This window comes from Leptopilina heterotoma, unplaced genomic scaffold (assembly GCF_015476425.1).
Source record: "Leptopilina heterotoma isolate Lh14 unplaced genomic scaffold, ASM1547642v1 Lhet_21, whole genome shotgun sequence".
NCBI classification, from domain to species: domain Eukaryota; kingdom Metazoa; phylum Arthropoda; class Insecta; order Hymenoptera; family Figitidae; genus Leptopilina; species Leptopilina heterotoma.
Genome location: NW_025110925.1, coordinates 1,773,021 through 1,789,513, shown reverse-complemented (window position 1 = coordinate 1,789,513; position 16,493 = coordinate 1,773,021). Strand labels below are relative to the sequence as shown.

At 23.2% G+C, this 16,493-nt stretch overlaps 2 protein-coding genes across 2 annotated transcripts in view; one reads left to right on the top strand and one right to left on the bottom strand.

Annotated features, from left to right (window-relative positions):
* Positions 1–164: 164 nt before the first annotated feature.
* Positions 165–6,872, bottom strand: LOC122501438 (transmembrane 9 superfamily member 4-like; the record flags this gene model as incomplete). Its single annotated transcript, XM_043610889.1, is given in 8 exon segments — positions 165–424; positions 543–700; positions 1,339–1,557; positions 2,134–2,411; positions 2,493–2,660; positions 3,008–3,154; positions 6,057–6,307; positions 6,668–6,872. Coding segments are annotated over 8 exon segments (1,484 nt in total), but the record flags the coding sequence as incomplete, so codon positions are not given.
* Positions 6,873–7,198: 326 nt separating this feature from the next.
* Positions 7,199–16,493, top strand: part of LOC122501439 (E3 ubiquitin-protein ligase RFWD3-like) — a 12,216-nt gene continuing 2,921 nt past the window's right edge. Inside the window, exons 1-4 of the mRNA XM_043610890.1 lie at positions 7,199–7,407; positions 10,760–10,960; positions 11,027–11,415; positions 15,052–15,679. Coding sequence (XP_043466825.1) covers positions 7,389–7,407; positions 10,760–10,960; positions 11,027–11,415; positions 15,052–15,679 — 1,237 coding nt within the window. The 5' untranslated portion in view covers positions 7,199–7,388. The remainder of the gene's footprint in view (positions 7,408–10,759; positions 10,961–11,026; positions 11,416–15,051; positions 15,680–16,493) is intronic.

Genomic DNA, 16,493 nt, shown 5'->3' with positions numbered 1-16,493 from the left:
CCTCACACTTAGAATTGTTAATTGGAAGATTTGTCGTGGGATTTTGAGTTGTTGCGAAATAAATTTTCTATTCTTCAGGATTGAGTAGGGCTCAGTCCCTACTAGAACTCTGGTAATTTTCAGGTGAATATATAACTTTAGGCAATAAATGAACAGCAACTTACCATAACATTGGATTCATGTACCACAATTGATCAGGGACTTGTCGTGGGATTTGATTTGTTCGTACCGGATGAGTGAAAGGCTGCTTTCGGAATCCAAAGAAATATCCAAGATACACCAATGGCAAGGAAATTCCGAACCAGAGACAAAGTAATGCCAACATTGTCGTGAATGGCACGGCTCCTGAACTGTGTTTACCCCAAATAAAGAAGTTCAAGAAAAAGCATGTCGTAAATACAATTCCTGGGTAGAATGTCGCAGTCTGTAAATGAAAATAAAATTCATATTCCTCTAATGTTGCACTTACAAAGAAGAGAGTAAATTTAAAACTAATTTTTTAAATATAATAAATTGGACTAAAATGAGTTTAAAATACTTGCCAAAAGTGCGGCTCTCTTCCATTCTTTACCCCGCATTGTTTTATATAATCTAGCTGAGAAATATCCAGCAACTAGACCACACATAACGTAAAGGAAAATTGCACACGTTCCCAGAGATCCTCTACTTGCTGGAGAAAGCATTCCGAGCATGGCAAAAACTGAAAATTACAAATTATGGTTAATTCAAGAAAAATTTAATTATCACTACCAGGATTTTACTACCAGGATTTTACGATTTAATTAAAAAAATTATTAAAAAAAAATTTAATTACGAAGATTTAGAAAAAAAGAAAAATCGTTTCGGTAAAAAATTATGACCTGTAAAATTTTTTTTTGGAAATTAAAGTGTAGAAAACATAGATATTTGCAGTTTTTAAATTTTTCTCATAACTATTCCAGAAGTCACTTAAAACTTGAATTGTTTAATTAATTAACAATTTATTTTGCATAAATAATCATGAATTTTTAAAATTCTTGTTGTTATTAATAGAGACATTATTATTGTACATCTCTACCAAATATTATTAAATTTTATCAAAAAACAACGAAGCAATAGTGAATTTTCTAAAAAGGTACTTTAAAGTTTAGTTGTTTATAACTAATTGAAAAATTAAAATTGTTGAAAACGCATTCCGGAAATGTTTTTGTACCACCCGGCTGTAACAAATTATGTATAGACATAATGCAAATTTAAAAAGTTTGTTTTAGGTGGCCCAGTTCAAAAATTTGGACTCACTAATGATTTTTACTTTAATTGCGAATTTTAAATTCTTTAATTTTAAAAATTTGCACTTACATATGGTGATGAGTGCCATGAAAAATATTTGAATTCCACTTCCGATAACTGCTGCAAAGAGTCGCGAATTCGTTGGTGGTCGAAAAACATCGCCATGAACAAGTTTCCAGCCAGTTTCTTCAATAGCTTCATCGAGGCCAGCAAGACTGTCGCTATCGCCAGAATTGTATCTAGCAATATCTCTTCTCAATGTTCTAACCATAATCATCGTTAGAATACCTTTTTAAAAGAAATGAATTACTTTAATGAAAACAAAGTACAAAATTCAGGTCTCAGATCGATTTTAAGGAACAAAAACTAACTTTTATCTCTAAAACAATTATCTATATTAATTTTTAATTATTTTCTGAAAGTTCTTGGAGAATTCAATTATTTATTTTTCATTAAAATTTTTGAGAAATCAATTATTTTCAAAATTTGCAATTAAAATTCTTCAAAGTTGAATTTTAAAAATTGTAATAGTAATACTTGACAAAAGTAAATTATTTTCAATTAAATTTTACAGAATTTTAATTATTCAAAAAGATTTTTAATTGTATTTCAAAAATTTAATTAGAAACATGATTTAAAAATAATTTTTAAAAGATTTGTCTATTGTTATTTTTCATACACTATAAAAATCGAAATAATTTGCATTTCACACTAAAAATATAGTATTTTGTTGCAATATTTGGAAGAAAAGTTGGAAAAGTCGGAAATTTTGAAAATAAGTCAAAAAAAGTAGATTTTTTTAAATAATGAAAAAAGTGATAATATCCGAGGCCTGAAAAGTACCACAAGAAAAGAAATTATTACCAGAGAGAAAGAAGACGACTACCAAGGAATTAATAATTGAAAACCAATGAATTTCAACATCTCTCATTCCCAAATAGATATCCCATCTACTGGCCCAACTGACATCAGATTCCTTCCACTCAACTGAATAAAAGAATTGAATATTTGTGCCTTTAGAATTAACATACTGACGTCTTACTTGGCCATTTGGTTTAATACAAACATTATTTTTAAATTCGATTTGTGTGTAATCGACAGAATTCGCCGCTACTTCAAAGCCAACGACTCTAAATTGATTTCTAAAGAAAAAAAATATAATTTTTTATCATAAATGAAAAAAATAATTATTTCTTAGTTTTTGAGTAAAATTTTATACAAACTCTCCGTGCTTGTGGTAACTCAATTTCAACTCCAGATAATTATTGATAAATACTCGATCACCAACATTATTGCTTTCAATACCACCCAATCGATATCCATGATACACTATCCAATTATTTGTTTCCTTGTGCTTTTTCTTCGTTGCAGCTGGTAAATTATCAATTAACCTGTAATTTTTTCACAAAATTTTTATATACATTTCGTATCATTTTCATAACTTGTTCAACTAAGTTGTTTGTCGTTTAATTTTTCTGCTAAAGTTAAAAAAACATTTTTCTATTTATATTTTTATATACTTTTGTATAAAAAATATTTTGCATAATTTTTTGATTATTAATTTGAAAAAGAAAAATTTGTAAAAACAAAACATTTTATTTTTGTCAAGAAAAATAATTTTTTTCATTCAATCGTTAATCATAAACGTTGTGAACTATTTCTTGCAATACCAATAACCAATTGCAGTTTTTAAACTAGAAAATTTCGTAAAAGTAGTAAGTTTCAAAAAATTACTAACAGATGAACCGAATATTCATGTTGAATGCGTTCAAGAACGCGTTGTGAATTCTCTTCGTCCCAAAACATCGGTTTACCTGGATGATGACAAAGAAGACGACAGGGAATATCTTCTCTCATTGCTACTTCATACGGTGTATTTACAATCCTGCAAAAATAAAAATAGTCGTCCTTACACTATTCTTGGGAAAATAAAAACTTAATAAAAAAAACGTGATACACGGTTATCCCATAAAAATCACTTAACAGAATTGTCAATCGATCGAAATTCATTTCATTTCATTAAAAAAATGTTACATTTATTTACAAATTTCTTTAATTGTAAAATTATTCCAAAACATCAATAACTTCTTTTTTAAAAAAATATTTAATTACTATTTTTCCACATGAATTAAAATTCTTCAAAAGATTCAAATTCAAACCTTTTTGAAATTAAACAACTTGCAAACAATTGTTATAAAACATGAAGAACGAGTGATAAAATCATTATTTTAGAATTTTTAACTAAAATTATTCTTTAAATAAATGATTTTTAATAATAATTCAGATTTTCAAAGATTTTAATTTGTAACCTTTCTAAAATTCAATTATTTTAAAAAATTCATGCCATAATGCTTTTAATATTTAATTATTATCTAAAATTAATTATTTACTAATTTCTAATTAATTTAATTGAAAATTGAAATTTTCTGAAATTTCAAATTGAATTTGAAGTTAGTTGTTGTTTGCTTTTTTTATCTAACTTTTTAAGGTTTAATATTTTCAAAGAATTGTAATAAAGAAATTCTTAAAATTAATTTTTTAAAAATATTTTTAAATAATTTTTGAAAGATAATAGTGTTTTAATTTAATTATTTGGAAATTTGATAGAATCTAATAATAATACTAATTGAAATTTGATAAAATCTATTAAAAATAATAGAAATTTGATAAATAATTTTAAAAATAGAAGAATTTTTGAAAAATATGAAAAAATACAAATAAAATTTTTAAAGAATTTGAATTATAAAATAATATGAACACGTTTTTTTCCAAAATTTTATTAAGTCTAAAAAATTAAATTTTTAAGAATTTTAATTTACTTTGTTCGAAGATAATTAATTGTTAAAAAATTATGATAAAACATTTCTAAAAATTAGTTTCTTAAAAATATTGTAACGTTATTCTTCGAAAATAATTGAATTTCTTAAAAGAATTTTTGTAAGTTATAGAAAACCAGATAATAAATTTTTTTGAAAAATTTTAATTACAAATTTTGTTCTCCAAAATGTTAAAATAATTATAAAAAATTTTAATGCTATTATTTTTTCTGTGTATTTGAATTTTTTTAAATGTGTAAGTGAAAATATGGAAAAATTTAAAAATTGTTTTAAATTAGAATGGAAAAATTCTAAGAATTTCTTTTTTCTAAAATATTTTAAGATAATTATTAGAAGCAAATTTTCATTAATTTTCATTTTTAAATTTACACTTGAAGATTTTTCATTAAAATTTTTAAGAATTTAATTATTTCAAAAATGTGCCATTAAAATTCTTCAAAAGTTGATTTTCAAAAATTGTAATAAAATACTTAAACAAAAATAAACTAGTTTCCATTAAATTTGACAAAATTTCAATTATTCTAAAATTTTTTAATTATATGTATATTTTTTAAATTTTATTATCGTAGAAAAATTATTCAAAAATATAATTTTGAAAAATTTGTCTATTTATAAAACTGTAACAGAATACTGAAATTAAATGCTTCTTTGGCTCAAATATAAAATATTGATTTTTCTTTTGTCAATAACTTCTGTCAAATAAACAAAAACTAATAATTATTATATTCTGATATTGATTATATTTTCTCTATAATCTAATTTTTTTACTTTTCTGAATTCAAAACTCCAAACAAAAATACTAATTTTGCAACTAAAATTCATTTTGAAATCAACTTTAATTATAGAAAATTCTACGAGAATTAAATTATTTAACTACAAAAATAAATAATTTCTGAATAATTTAATTCTCATAAAGAATTTTATCAACAAATTTTTAAATAATTAAATTCTTTTGACGAATTTATAATAAAAAATTTTAAGATTAATTACATTTTTCAAGAAATTGTATTAAAAATAATTGAAATTCTGTGATGAGTTTTATTATTTATAAAAATAATTGAATCCCTATAAAAAATGTATTATTTATGAAATATTTATTTATTATTATATAAATAAAATAATTCAATTATTTCCTAATTGAATTATTTATAAAAAATTTGTTAATTGAATTCCTGTGAAATTTTTATAACTTATGAATATAATTAAATTTTTGTGTAGAATTTTACCAACATTTTTTGTAAATAATAATTGAATTTTTTTTGAAAACTTTATTAAAATAGTAGATGTTGAAAATCATTGAATTAAGGAAATGGTTTGAAAATAATTGAAATTTTACCAAGAATTGTATTAAATTTTTTTTAAAATAATTGAATTTCGGAGAAGAATTTTATTATTTATAAAGATAATTGAAATTTAAACAAGAAGTTTTTTTTAAATATTTGAACATAATTGAATTCCTGAGAAGAATTTTATTACTTTTGAAAATAATTGAATTTCTGCAATAGGTAATTTGTAACTTCTCCAAAATTTAATTGTTTTTAGTGTTTTTAACCAAAATTCTTCTTATAAATTCATTATTTTTAATAATTAATTAAATACATTTTTAAAATTGTAATTAATTTCGGAAGAATTTGAATTGATAAAATGTTTAAAAATGCCAAGTTCTTTAAAATTTATAATTAAATTCATTCATAATTGAAATTTTCTAAAATTTCAAATTGAAACTTTTTGATGTTTAGGAATAGAAAAAATTGAAGGTTTTGTATATTAGAATTCGTGGTAATTTCATAGTTTATGAAGCAAACAAAAAATACACTTACAAATCATTCGAGAAGGAAATTATCATGGAAATTTGCATAGAAAAATATTCTTCTTTCTCAAAATCGTTAATTATAAACTTTGTGACCTTAACATTAAAATTGTAAATTGAATAAAAGTTGAAAACATTACCTGTCGCCTCGAAGAACTTCTCCCAAGTTTTCAGATTTGTAATTAAGAGTTCCATTCTTTGGCAAACAAAATGGAAGAGAATAATATTCATAGGGCAATTGTGTATGTGTACTTGTCATCTTCACAGCTTTCACTTCGATTTTCTGCCCCTTTTTGAATTCGACTGGAGCAACACCAGGGACATAAAATCCATCTGCCTCCATTAGGGAGAACAGAATTGCAAAAATAATGATGTTCCATATTAACATTCCCTGCATTGCAATTTTAAAACTCGTTAATAATTTTATTTCCCTACTTTCCTTAAATTAAATACCAGTTTCAATAATTAAGACAAATAAACTCAATAAAAAAATTTGTTACAAATTTGATAAATAATCACTATTGTTTATAAAGATAAAACACGTATACAATTTTTTGATTCGTTTTTATTTCATGCAACAATGATCGTTGTTTATAAAAAAAGAAACCATACTGACTGTTGTTAAAAGATAATTTAAATCTTTTTTTTTAATAAAGAAACGAAGAAAAGTGGAAATTAAATTTAAATATGTTGAAATTTTGCAAAAAAAATTAATTTTTCTTGATGTTGCTCTTGATGTAAAGTTTCTTACCATTATTTGTTAATTTGTTAAAAAAAGGCGTGCCACGCCGACTAATTATATATCCACTAATTCTTTTCACTGCTTTGAAAGTTTATTAATCCACAATCACGTCAAAATAGAAAATTCTGGTGTATGTCAATTGAAATTTGTTGAAAGACGTGCAGACGGTGTGACCACATATTATGATTGTGCAGTGGGGCCAAATTTCTGTCTCGTGAAGCTGAATCCACAATGGTACGTACGCATCAGGGATGGGAAGCATTGTAAAGAGAAAAACGTCGATCTGAAAATATGACGTCACGAACGACGATTGCCAAATGTGATTGGCTCGATAGAAATAAATAGAGGGTGTAAATGCACCTTTATTATTGCAAACTTGTAAGGTGTGTGAGCACCTTAAACACAACCTTAGAAAAAACAAAAAGAGAAACAGGCAAAAACAGGTTTCAAACCCCTTTTTGTCATTACATTATACTCAACCAAGTTGATAAAAATTTCTGTCACAAGTGTCCACATCTAATTGATTTTATCCAAGTTCTGCGTTGTAAACAGCATCATATGGGTTGTTAAATCCAGGGTGAACTTCATGAATGTTAAATGTTGACAAACAATAAACAAAGAGTTTGTTGATTATTTTAACTTTTCAGAAACTAAATATTAATTCTTCTATTCTTTATATTGGAAAATGTGTTTTTTTCTTTTTGACTAAGTTAATAAACATTTGTGGAAAATGGAAGAATTAGATACTGGTGAGTTTTTAATGATTCTACGCATGTTTAGTCCACTGTTTAAGAATTCAGGGGTGTATCGTCGATGAAGATCGTTTCAATCTCTTTAAGATTATAATTGTTTCGTGTTCTTATCGTAAGAATTCATTTTATATTGCAATTGAATAATGATTTATGCTTTAAAATAGTCTCCACGATGTATCAACTTTTCTTTAAATTTTCATTTGACTTTCTAATATTTCACATGCAGATGAAATTAAATGTCTTTGCATTTAAAAGTTGACAGCGATGTACAAGAGGATTTTGTAAATATGCTAAATAGAGTCAGACAGAATTTGTTTTTGTTTATTATAAAAATTCTTAAAAAATGAAAATGCATCCATCGTGAAAATATTCCTTGTTTTTTAAAATTGTTAATTAGATGTAAACAAACGCCACATTGTAAACAACACTATTCGTCTGATTCACAAAATTTTGACTTGTCACTTTACGGAAATTTGTTGAATTTTAATTTTAAGTGCAGAAAATTTTCTTAAAGTTTTCAGTTTTAAATTGATACTTTTAAAATACTTTAGTTATAAATTCAAAAAGTTTATAATTAACACTGTTTAAAAAATAATAATTTGCTAATTTTAATACCAAATATATTCAGTTCGATTCAAATATTAAAGTTGCGACAGGTGAGGGAAAAATCAGGGATTTTTATTAAAAGTACAAGAAAAAATTTAATTTTTAGATTTCTTAAGAAAATTCTAAATTTTAGTGTATTTTTCGTTTGCCTCATAAATTATAAAATTACCACGAATTCTAATACAAAACCTTCAATTTTTTATAATCCTGAACTTCAAAAGGTTTCAATTTTAAATTATAGAAAATTTCAATTTTGAATGAATTTAATTAGAAATTTTAAAGAACTTGACTTTTGGAAAAATTTTAATAATTCAAATTCTTTTGAAATTAGTTACATTTCTTAATAAATATTTAATTAATTATTAATAATAATGTATTTGTAGGCAAATTTTAGTCAAAAAAAACATTAAAAAATTGAATTTTGGAGAAGTTACAAATGATTGCAGAAATTCAATTATTTTCAAAAGTAATAAAATTCTTCGCAGAAATTCTATTATGTTCGAAAATTTTTTTAAATTCTTGATTAAATTTTAATTTTTTTTATAAATAATAAAATTCTTCTCCGACATTCAATTATTTTTAAAAAATTTAATACAATTCTCGGTAGAATTTCAATTATTTTCAAACAATTTCCTCAATTGAACGATTTTCAATATCTAATAAAATTTATTTACTTTACTACTTAAATAAATAAATAAATAAAATTTTCCAAAAGAATTCAATTATTTAAAAAGAAATTTGATAAAATTCTATGCAAACATTTCCTTATTTTCAAAAATAATAAAAATTTCACAGAAATTCAATTATTTACAAATTGTTTTTTTTTATAAATTTCATACCAATAATTCAATTATTTTCAAAAATAATAAAATTCTTCGAAGGAATTCAATTGTGTTCAAATATTTATATAAATTCTTGTTTAAATTTCAATTACCTTTGTAAATAATAAAATTCAATTATTTAAAAAAAAATTTAATACAATTCTTGGTAAAATTTTAATTATTTTCAAACAATTTTCTCAATTTAACGATTTTCAATATCTATTTTAATAAATTTTTCAAAAAGAATTTAATTCTTTAAAAAGAATTTTGATAAAATTTTATGCAAACATTTCAATATTTTCAAAAATAATAAAAAATTTCACAAAAATTCAATTTTTTATAAATTTTTTAGCAATAATTCAATTATTTTCATAAATAAAATTCTTTCTAGGAAAATCCAATTATTTTCATTTCATAAACAATAAAACTCAATGCAGAATTATTTTAATTATTTTTAATACAATTTTAATCGAATTTCTCGAAAAATGTAATTATTCTTAAAAATTTTATTAAAAATTCGTCAAAAAAATTTAATTATTTAAAAAATTTGTTGATAAAATTCTTTATGAGAATTCAATTTTAAGAAACATTCAATTATTCAATAAATTATTTATTTTTGTATTTAAATAATTAAATTCTTGTAGAATTTTCTAATAAAAATTTACTTGAAAATGAATTTTAGTTAAAATTTTAGATAATAATTGAATATTAAAAGCATTATAGCTGAATTTTTAGAAATAATTGAATATTGAAATGGTTTCAAATTAAAATCTTTGGAAATTTGAATTTTTCATACTTTTTAACTGACAATTCTGTAGAATTAATTTTTTTGGAAAAGTTTAATTGAATTTTTTTAAAATTATTTGTAGTTTTTATTTTCTAATGTATATTTAATTGAAGAATTTCCGAATAATCGAAATTTTCTAGAATTAAATTTTAAACAAATAGATTAGAATATTCTCAAAGAAATTTTTCGAAAATTAATAAAAATAATTGATTTAAAGAACAATTATAGTTCAAAATCCTAGAAAATAATAATTGAATTGAAATCATGAAAATAATTTTCAATAAGTTACAGTAACATGAAGAAATCGATCACTCCGAGTCGAAGACTCGGAGTGATCGATATCTTCATGTTTTATAATAATTATAATAAAAATAATTATTCTTATAAGTTATTGAATTTCAAAGTTTGTATTTAAAATTTTTAAAAATCTTGATTCATATGGAAAAATTACAATAATTAAATATTTATTTAAAAAAGAAGTTATCGATGTTTCCGAATAATTTTACAATTAAAGATAGTCGTAATTAAATTTAACAGAACATTTTTTTCAATAAAATTTTTTCCTTCATTTTCTAAAAATTCAAAAATTTCAATTTTATTTTGAATTAAAATTTGCAGTTGACAAATAGAATTTATAAACATTTTTTTCCTTTATTTTTAAAAAAAACTTTGATTTTTATTAAAACAATTGTAATTAAGAAATAGAAATGATGCAAATTATTTCCTTATGAAAATTGAGAATTTTCTACGAAAATATTAAGAAACGAGAATATGTAATGTTTTTTTTTCCTAAAAAAAAAGAATGATTTTGTGAACAATATTGTTATTGAGAAATAAAAATTATGCATAAAATGAATATATTTCCTATTTATTAACTATAATTTTTTAACAATTCTCAATTTTCTACAGTTTTTTTAAAAAATGAAGAGCAGAATTAGAAGACACTGAAAAAAACTGTTATCTTATTTCACATTTGACTAGAATTTTTCAAAAAAATTGATTAATTTTATTCATAATTTCTGAAATTTAAGTTAAATTAACTTATTTAATTATAATTAATATTTTTCTACAATTAATTAACTTGAAGAAAGAATAAATTTGCTAATATTAATAAAAATTCTCTGTTTAAAAATAGTGAATGCAGAAAGTCCGGAGGTGCAGCAAGAAGAAATTGAGAGATACGAAGAGGTGATAATAATAGAAGAACAAAATGAAGTCGATGTGCCGGAAGAAGTTGTTCCCGAGGTTGAAGTGAATCACGATAGAATTGAACACGACATTCCAGTGGATCAAGAAGTCGTCATAGAAACAAATGAAGAACCACAAAGAGATGAATGTAAGTTGCCTTGATAAGTAAACCCCGTTATTAATTCAGCCCAGCCAACTTTCAAGATCTTTTCAGCTTGTACTCGAGTGAAGAGAAGAAAATACGCCGAAATCAGCAGTAGTCCGGGAGGATTGTCCGACGACAGTATAGATGCAGATCAAAAATGTTCAATTTGCCTCGAAGGCTGGAGTAATTATGGCGAGCATCGTCTTTGTTGTTTGAGATGTGGCCATTTATTTGGACACAAATGTATAAAACAATGGTTGGAACAATTTCAAAATGCCCAGTCACGCCGTTGTCCTGAGTGCAATACAAAAGCAACTAAAAAAGACATTAGAATATTGTACGCCAAAAAACTATACTGCCTTGATAATGCCGAGGAGGAGAAATTAAAGGAACAATTGAAGGCGACAAACATTCAAAAGGAACAAATTGAGAGACAATTAATAGAGTACAAAACAAAGGTGAGATAATACTTTTAATCTATGTCAGTTTTTTTTTAAAATTCTTTTCTGAAAATTGCTTTAATCAGTTTAAATTACTTCAAAATTTCCACATATTTTTCAGACAATTCTGATAAGAGATCGTCAGCACATGAATTTATTTTATTTAGTATACAATGCACAATACGTACCAAAACAATACTACCACTGATCTTTACCTTTTAACATTGAGTTATCTCAATATTTTTAGTAATGTTTAAATATATTACTAAAAACTCTTTAATTAAAGCGAGATCCGAGGATGACATAATTTCTAACAATCTATCAGTATGTTCGATTGACACATTTAAGAAAAACAAAGACTCACGAAGACACATCCAAGCCGAACAATCAACAATTAAGTGGTGCAGACTTTCATTCTCAGATACACTTGATAAAAACATTTACATAATTTATCCGGACTAAACACATACTTAACTGAACCATTCAAAATTCTGATAACATAAATATTTGACAATCGTAGTTGGGCAAAAATTCTTTTTTAAAAAAGACTTAGCTTAGACAATAAATATAGCCGTGTTCCCGGAAGCAAGAAAAAATCAATAAGCTACTCGAAGAAAACTATCTATCTCTACTTGCATTTACAAGGTCGGCTCCGAATAATTTAAGAAAGATCTCACAGTCCAGGCTACCAATTACTTGAGCATAATTGTCCCAATGAGGAGCCAGATCATCATATTCAAAGAAAACGTGTAATTGATTAATTCAATTGAATTTATTATTTGAATCCTTGCGAGACAAACTCATCAGTCTATCCAAACAAAGTTTAGGAAAACGCGAATTGTCCATTTTAGCGATCTTTGCTACCAAGGATAAGATGTTTTTTTTAGAACCATATAGCATAGGTCAGGGTGTCTACAACACCTGAAAAACCTGGAAAACCGGGAAATGTCAGGAAATTTTTTCGAAAGTCAGAAAAACTTTTTTATCCTGACTTGAAATACTCTTGAACAATATTTTTAAAGCCCACAATGAGTTTTACAAATTTTTAGTGAAAAATTAATAGTAATAATTAATATTGACTTTCTAATTTGCAATTCTATTCTATTTTGAGAAATAATAAATGAACCACAGACATACATATATAATCAAATAGAAAAAAGATTGATCGCTTAAAATTCTGAAAGATCAAAAGAAAAGCAGAAATAATGACATTAAAAAAATTCGTTTCGTAAAATAAGTAAATTTCTTTTTAAAATCCATAATTCAGGACTCGAACTAGATCCGTAAATCCAAGTCAATTTTTTTGAAAAAAAGGTCCGTAAAGTCCGTAATTTGATTGAAAAAGGACGAAAAATTTGTAAACTGTACAATATAATTTGGGGAATTTTAGATAAATTACAAATGATTGCAGAAATTCAATTCTTTTCAAAAGTAATAAAATTCTTTGCAAAAATTCAATTATATTCCAAAATTTTTAAAAATTCTCGTCAAATTTTTTCAATTATTTTTATAAATAATAAAATTCTTCTCCGAAATTCTATTATTTTCAAAAAATTTTAATAAAATTCTTGGCAAAATTTCAATTATTTTCAAAAAGTTCCCTCAATTCAATGATTTTTAATATCTACTATTTTAATAAAATTTTCCAAAAGAATCTAATTATTTAAAAAAAATTTCTTATTTCTATAATATAATAAACATTTCACAGGAATTCAATTATTTGCAAATTATTAATAACTTTCTTTGCAATAATTCAATTGTTTTCATAAATAATAAAATTTTTTACAGAGGTTCATTTATTTTCGTAAATACATAATTAAAATTTCATAGTAATTCAATTATTTACAAATTTTTTTTTATAAATTTCTTTGCAATAATTAAGTTATTTTCATAACTAATAAAATTTATCGCAGAATTTCTATTATTTTGAATGCAATTTTAAATAAATTCCTATAAAAATGAAATTATTTTTTAAAAATGTAATTAAAATTCTTCAAAAGAATTTAAATATTTTTTCAAAATTTGATATAATTTGATTTTTTAAAATTTAATAATTATTTTCAATATATTTTTTAACAGATTTCTTGAAAGAAATAATTTATTGTCAAAAATTGAAATGAAATTTTTCAAATTACATAATTCAATTACCCTTTAAAAAAAAAACGTTAATGAAATTCTTCGTAGAAATTTAATTAATTTTAAATTGAAGAAATTCAATTATTTTCAAAAGTAATAAAATTCTTCCCAGAAATTGAATTATGATCACAAATTTTTATGAAATTGTTAGCAAAGTTTCAATTATTTCAAAAGTAATAAAATTCTTTCCCAGAACTTGAATTATGATGACAAATTTTTAAGAAATTTTTGGCAAAGTTTCAATTATTTTCAAAAAATGTCCTCAATTCAATGATTTTGAATATCTTTTATTTTAATGAAATTTTGCTAAAAAATTCAATTATTTAAAAAAAATTTTATTAAAATTCTTCGTAAACATTTAATTATTTTCATTAGGAATAACATTCTTTTTAGTAATTTAATTATTTTCATATGTAATAAAACTCATCGCAGAATTTCAATTATTTTTTAGTACAATTTTAATTGAATACCTCTAAGAAATTTTTGTATGTAATTATTCTTAAAAATTTTATTAAAATTCGTCATCAATTTAAAAATTTGTTGGTAAAATTCTATATGAGAATTAAATTTTAAGAAACATTCAATAAATTATTTATTTTTGTATTTAAATAATTGAATTCTAATAAAAATTTATTTAAAAATGAATTTCAGTTAAAATTTTAGATAATTGAATATTAAAAGCAATATAGCGTAAATTTTTATAAATAATTGAATTTTAAAATGAATTTTTTTGAAATATGGGTATTGAATTTTCTTTTTTAATTTTTGAAGTTTTTATTGTCTAATATATTTATATTTTATTGAAGAATTTACGAATAATTGAAATTTCGTTAATTAAAAATTGTTGAAAATTATAATTGAATTGATTTAATGTTTTTATCACTCGGTTATCTTTAATTATTATAAAACATGAAGAAATTGATAGCTCGATCGATATCTTCATGTTTTATAGTTATGAAAAATGCATTTTTGTCTGTAAAGTACGCATTTTTAAATACTGTGTCACTGGTTCAATCCGTGATAATTTTTTTAAAAATAATTTATTTTTTATATTCATTATTTATAACGTTGATGACGTTTACAATGATTTAGAAGAAAAAATAATTTTTTATTCAAACTTTTGTCTTAATAAAACTTTGACAATGTTTCTTGCACAAAAAATTAAAAAAGGAGAATTTTGTAAACGTAAAATATTGTTTTCTGAGTCGATTTAACGACCTGTCATTTTAACAAAATATTATTTAATCGAACTGTCTTTATGAAAAATGACATTTAACTGAATTAGAATTTTTAACGAATTGATATTCTTACAAATCAAAGTGAATTTTATTATTTTAAGACTTGAATTAAAATATAATTAAAATATGAAATATTACACCTTTTAAATATTAATGAAAATTGCAGACATGAATATTGAACGACGTTGAAGAAACTCTTTAAATTCTACTCAAAGTTAGATTAGAATTAGAAACTTTTTGTTTATCATCAAATTGTTAATATTTTTTTTTTTCATTTTAGGTGAAAATGTTCGAGTTTCAGATCAGCACGATGCAAAAGCGAATCGATGATTTTAAAAGTGAAAGAACAAGACGTTTTCATCATTCAAACACGAGTTCCATGTATCATGATAGTGTTATTCTTCAAAAAGAACGTTCCTTCACTATTTGTGAGAGAGCAGGTTGTCGAGTAATGGCACATAATCCATGGCACAATATTTTAGTAACATCTCTAAAAACAACTCACCCCCTAAGAACCGACCACGGAATTAGTAAAATAATGTTAGACACATTTTCACTCATGCCCTATCGAAGTATTCATAATGGCGCTATCAGAGATTTAGACTTTCAATTCGACCATCCTCAAATCATGCTGAGTGCAGGTTTTGACAAACGGGTTATCCTGACTGATATTCGCGATATTTGTCGAGAAATACATCATTACGATGAGAACGCTCAACTTTGGAGTTGTGCTTGGTCTAAGGAATATCATCACTATTTTTTCGCAGGAACACAAAATGGATGTATTGTCAAATATGACATTAGACAAACGGGAACATCATTGGAGATAATACAAAATCCTGATGACAGTTCACCTATCGTCTCTTTAGCTTCCGTTCCACACAATTCTCATGGGGCTTTTAGAACAGGTAAGCTTCATTCTTCAACAATGGTTTTAATTTTAATGATTTTTCACATATTTCTGTTTATTTATTTATTTATTAGTTACAGTCTACAAAAAATATTCTTTTTCATACCTTAAATTTTGAAACTTTCTTTATGCCAAATGGTTTACGAAATTTCAATTGTTCGTAAATTCTTTATTTAAATGTATATTTCAAATTAAATACTTCAAATAATATAAAAAAAATTATCTAAAATTTTAAGTAAAATAATTCATTTTTTGATCAAATTTATTAGAAAATTTTTCGAGATTTCAATTATTTAAATACAAAAATAAATACCTAATTTATTCAATAATTGAATATTTCTTAAAATTGCATTTTTATTTTATTTTTTTTATTTATTTTTTTTTTTAATTTTATTTCAAAATAATTGAATTCTTTAGGCGAATTTAAAAAAAAAATTAAGAATAATTGCAATTTTCTATCATTTTATTAAAAATTGTACAAAAAAATAATTGAAATTCTCCGACAAGTTTTGTTATTAATGAAAATAATTAATTTCTTGTGAAGAATTTTATTCAAATTTTTTTAAATAATTGAATTTCTAAAAGTTTTTTTAAAATAATTGAATTGTATCGAGAAATTTCATTAAAAAATTTAAAATAATTGAAATATGACGAAGAATTGAATTTCTCAGAAGTATATTTTTCAATTCTTTCGAGAAGCTTCATTAAAAATTTAAACATAATTGAATTGTTGCGAAAAAAATTATAATAAATTGGTAAGTAATTGAATTCTTGTGAAATTTTTATTAAATTCTTGTTTAAATAACTGAATT